We start from the raw sequence: 4,185 nt of genomic DNA, 5'->3' as shown, positions 1-4,185 counted from the left end.
TTAAATGTAGCTGGAAGGTTTTAATCCACCTTAAATGTATAAAATGTAGCTGGAAGGTTCTCTGGAGCAAGAGAAAAAGGTCCGGATGGATCTGGAGAGAGCCAAGCGGAAGCTGGAGGCAGATCTGAAACTCGCTCAGGAATCCATCATGGATCTGGAGAACGAGAAGCAGCAGCTGGACGAGAAGATGAAAAAGTAATTTAGATTAAATTTAATCTGATAAACAGAGAGAAAAATCAAACTAAAATGTGGTTCTATGTTAAAACTGTGAAAATTGGTTCACTTTACAGAAAAGACTTTGAGTTATCACAGCTGCAGACGAAGATAGAAGACGAGCGAGGAGTCAACGGTCAGCTGCAGAAGAAAATAAAAGAGCTGCAGGTGAGGAAGAGGAAGAGCTGGGCCTTCGTCGCTCCTCACAGCAAAGCCCTGAGGCTGAATTAGACGCTGTAAATAACTAACAGGTGAGTTTCATCCTTCCAGTTCCTGAACTGAGTCTGGAACATTTTCCCCAAAGGCTCGTATTGAGGAGCTGGAGGAGGAGCTGGAGGCCGAGCGCTCGGCTCGAGCCAAAGTGGAGAAGCAGCGGTCGGATCTGTCGAGGGAGCTGGAGGAGACGGCCGAGAGGCTGGAGGAGGCCGCCGGCGCCGCCGCCGCTCAGCTGGAGGCCAGCAAGAAGCGAGAGGCTGAGTTCATCAAGCTGCGGCGCGATCTGGAGGAGTGTTCGCTGCAGCACGAAGCCACGGCCGCCGCGCTGCGGAAGAAGCATGCGGACAGCGTGGCCGAGATGGGAGACCAGCTGGACAACGTCCAGAGAGTCCGGCAGAAACTGGAGAAGGAGAAGAGCGAGCTGCGGCTAGAGGTGGACGACCTGTCCAGCAACGTGGAGACTCTGGCCAAAGCAAAGGTCAGAGGTCATCCTTTACACCTACCGCAATGTTCTGCTGAAATTTGGTTTCTGATCATTTTACTAATTGAACCAGCGAGGTTTCCGTGGGAACAGATTACGACGGCATGTCGGCGCCACTTAGGTAGAAAACAAGGAGCAAATTTCACCAAAAACTCAGGAAACTTTAGATCAACCTCAGGAATTTATTAGGAAACAAAGGAAATGTCTGAGCTACAAAAGTTGAACATTTGCAAGAAAAAAGCACCTCCTGATTTCTGTCCTCTGTAGAGGACATTTCTAAACTTGAATATCTCCCACCCCCTGCATTCTACTGAATTAATTCATTTTGGTATCTGGAGACATTTAGGGCTTTTCAATGATCCCACATGTGAAGGGGCGGGACTTTTGTACGTTCCTTTTTCTAATTCATAAAAATGGCATTTATCAGTAATAACACATTTTATGGGAAGAGACAAAGTAAGAGCATAAAACCTTTTATTACCTTACAACGACTGTGGGGTTTAGAAAAATGGTGATTGGACAATTTTTTTTTCCTGGTAGTCAGGAGGATATATCCACAAATTTGCTAGAAAAAACTCGAAAACTACTTGGAAATTTCTTGAAGATTTATTTTATAATTGTAACATTTCCAAACTCAGAAATTTCTGAGAATTAGGGCAACAATAAAAAATAAAGTAAAAAAAAAAAAACTGCCAGAATAAAATCATAATATTACAAGAGCAAAGTCAAAATAATACTGAGATAAAGTAAAACTTAACTGAAATTTCAAAGATTTTTTTAATCAAATTTCTGAGATTAACCTCATTGGAGTAAATTCCATGTTTTGAAATTTAAAATTTCTGAAAATGTCTGAACTTTTTCTAGCAAATGTTCAGGTGTTTTTCTGTGTAAGTCGACCCCAGTTAGCCGTAATAAAGAAGATCGCAGCGCCACACAGCAGCACTCTCTTCATCACGGCAGAAAACTGTCAGATACACATTTCTGCAGTAACTATGGAAACGGCTCAGATCGGATTTCCTGGTTGTGACGAGATTTGAATTGTTCTGCTGAAACTGCTGTGAAAACATCAGATTTTTGTTTCCCCTGCTGTGGGAACGAAGCCTGATTTCCCACTCCGACAACTGGAAAATAACTTTCCCTGTTTTCAAACAGATTAATCTGGAGAAAATGTGCCATTCACTGGAAGATCAACTGAATGAAGCGAAGAGCAAAGAGGAGGAAAATCTGAGGCTCATCAACGATCTGTCGAGCCAGAAAGCCCGGCTGACGACGGAGCATGGTGAGGCTTCGTTAATCCCGCCAGATAATCTCAGATCCTGATCGGTTTTGCCCACCAGGTGAGATGTGTCGCCAGCTGGAGGAAAAGGAATCGTTGCTGTCGCAGCTGACCAGAGCAAAGCAAGGCTTCGTTCAGCAGACGGAGGAGCTGAAGAGGCTTCATGAGGAGGAGGGGAAGGCAAGAGGCTCAGGGTCACTTCACACATTTAACTAGCCTCAGATTACACCACAAGTTTTGACTGGCCACAATAAAACTCCAGCATTTTCAGTTATTTACAGATTATGATGGTTTGGATTCTAAGTTTTCCAAAGACACCAAACATTTGGAAATAAAAATCAGCTCTTTGCTACCAAGTGTTGTGTCCGTTAATAAGATTTTGGGTTATTTGTAATTTAGAAGCACAAGACAAATAGACTTGAGTTGCTTTGGCAGAAACAAAAATTCGCTTCTGTACCATTAAATATACAAATTATAAACCCATTTCCATCAGTTGTATTTATCTATCGTTTTTAATTCTTTTAACTCACTCATTTATAGATAAATAAAAATAAGAGTCACTGTTGAGGTGTGAGCAGAGTATTATAGGCAGTTGTGACCAACTGAGACTCGTCAGCCAAAGAACCGTTCAAATGAATCGAATCGATTCTGAACGACATAAAAACTCGGCAGGTCTGACTGAACTTTCTCCGATCATATAACCTGGAGTCATCTTCTTCCCAGCGATATCTTCAGTTTTTCTTTTGAGTGATCTGGTTTCAAGCCACTTATCCAATCCTTTGGTAAGCTAGCTGCTGCGTTGCACTTTGAGCTAACGCCACCACAAACGGTCATTTACACGCAGTAACTTGCAGACCACTAGGGGATACCGTGGACCACGGTTTGAGAAAGACTGACTTGTTTGTGTCGTGGCGTTATAATAGTGTTTGTCTCTGTGTCCTCAGGCGAAGAACGCCCTGGCCCACAGTCTCCTGTCGGCGCGTCACGACTGCGAGCTGCTGAGGGAGCAGTACGAGGAGGAGCAGGAGGCCAAGGCCGAGCTGCACCGCTGCCTGTCCAAGGCCAACGGCGAGGTCGCCCAGTGGAGGAACAAGTACGAGAGCGACGCCATCCAGCGGACCGAGGAGCTGGAGGAGGCCAAGTAGGACAGCGTCCCAGAGCTTCTCCTCAGCGGCTTCAGAGGAGAGTCTGACGGTGTTTCTGCACAGGAAACGCTTAGCGCTGCGCCTGCAGGATGCAGAGGAAGCAGTGGAGGCCGTCAACTCCAAATGCTCTTCTCTGGAGAAAACCAAGCAGCGCCTGCAGGGCGAGGTGGAGGACCTGATGATGGAGGTGGAGCGGTCCAACGCTGCTGCTGCTGCTCTGGACAAGAAGCAGAGAAACTTTGACAAGGTCTGATCACACAGCAAGGCGAGCAATTCATCAATTAATCACATCGTAAATTAAACTATAATTACCGTTAGTATGATTTATCCTTTTTTATTTCTACCAAAAACTGGATGATAAAAGTCTGGAGTCTGGTTCTTTGGTCTCAACTAAATCTTTTTATGAAGGATAATTTGGTTTACAGAGATTTTATTTAGTTTAGTTTTGTTTTCTTTACTTATTTTGAATATTTAAAGTATCTTCCTGTTCCAGTGTTAAATGTTCATTAGGATTTAAAGTTTATTGATCTTTGAGAATCTGTTCTTGCATTATTGTTCCATCACCATCATAACACTTTAAAATGCTCACAATCATTTATCACAATAACCTCTGGGATTAATTTATCAGAAAACAGCAAAGGAAGGATGATATGGATATAAAATACTTGGTAGAGAGCAGGCAGACCGGGTCAAGAACCGACACCGTGTATCAGATGGTAGGAAGCAGTTGCAGGAGCATCTGACAGTTAAACCAGAGAATACTGCTTAGGCTCATCCATCCATCCATCCATCCATCCATCCATCCATCCATCCATCCATCCATCCATCCATCCATCCATCCATCCATCCATCCA

The 4,185-nt window shown here is 44.0% G+C and overlaps 1 protein-coding gene across 3 annotated transcripts in view; it reads left to right on the top strand.

Moving 5' to 3' along the window:
• LOC103469434 (myosin-4-like) overlaps positions 1-4,185 on the top strand; it is a 27,585-nt gene that overhangs the window by 10,779 nt on the left and 12,621 nt on the right. For all 3 annotated transcript variants that reach the window (XM_008417099.2, XM_008417100.2, XM_008417103.2), the window contains 7 exons: positions 50-195; positions 291-381; positions 518-907; positions 2,063-2,189; positions 2,248-2,366; positions 3,131-3,327; positions 3,395-3,578. In XM_008417099.2, coding sequence (XP_008415321.1) covers positions 50-195; positions 291-381; positions 518-907; positions 2,063-2,189; positions 2,248-2,366; positions 3,131-3,327; positions 3,395-3,578 — 1,254 coding nt within the window. The remainder of the gene's footprint in view (positions 1-49; positions 196-290; positions 382-517; positions 908-2,062; positions 2,190-2,247; positions 2,367-3,130; positions 3,328-3,394; positions 3,579-4,185) is intronic.

Source organism: Poecilia reticulata, linkage group LG8 (genome assembly GCF_000633615.1).
Source record: "Poecilia reticulata strain Guanapo linkage group LG8, Guppy_female_1.0+MT, whole genome shotgun sequence".
Classification (NCBI taxonomy): domain Eukaryota; kingdom Metazoa; phylum Chordata; class Actinopteri; order Cyprinodontiformes; family Poeciliidae; genus Poecilia; species Poecilia reticulata.
Note: the sequence above shows the minus strand (reverse complement) of the source record. Positions and strands in the feature narration are given on the sequence as shown.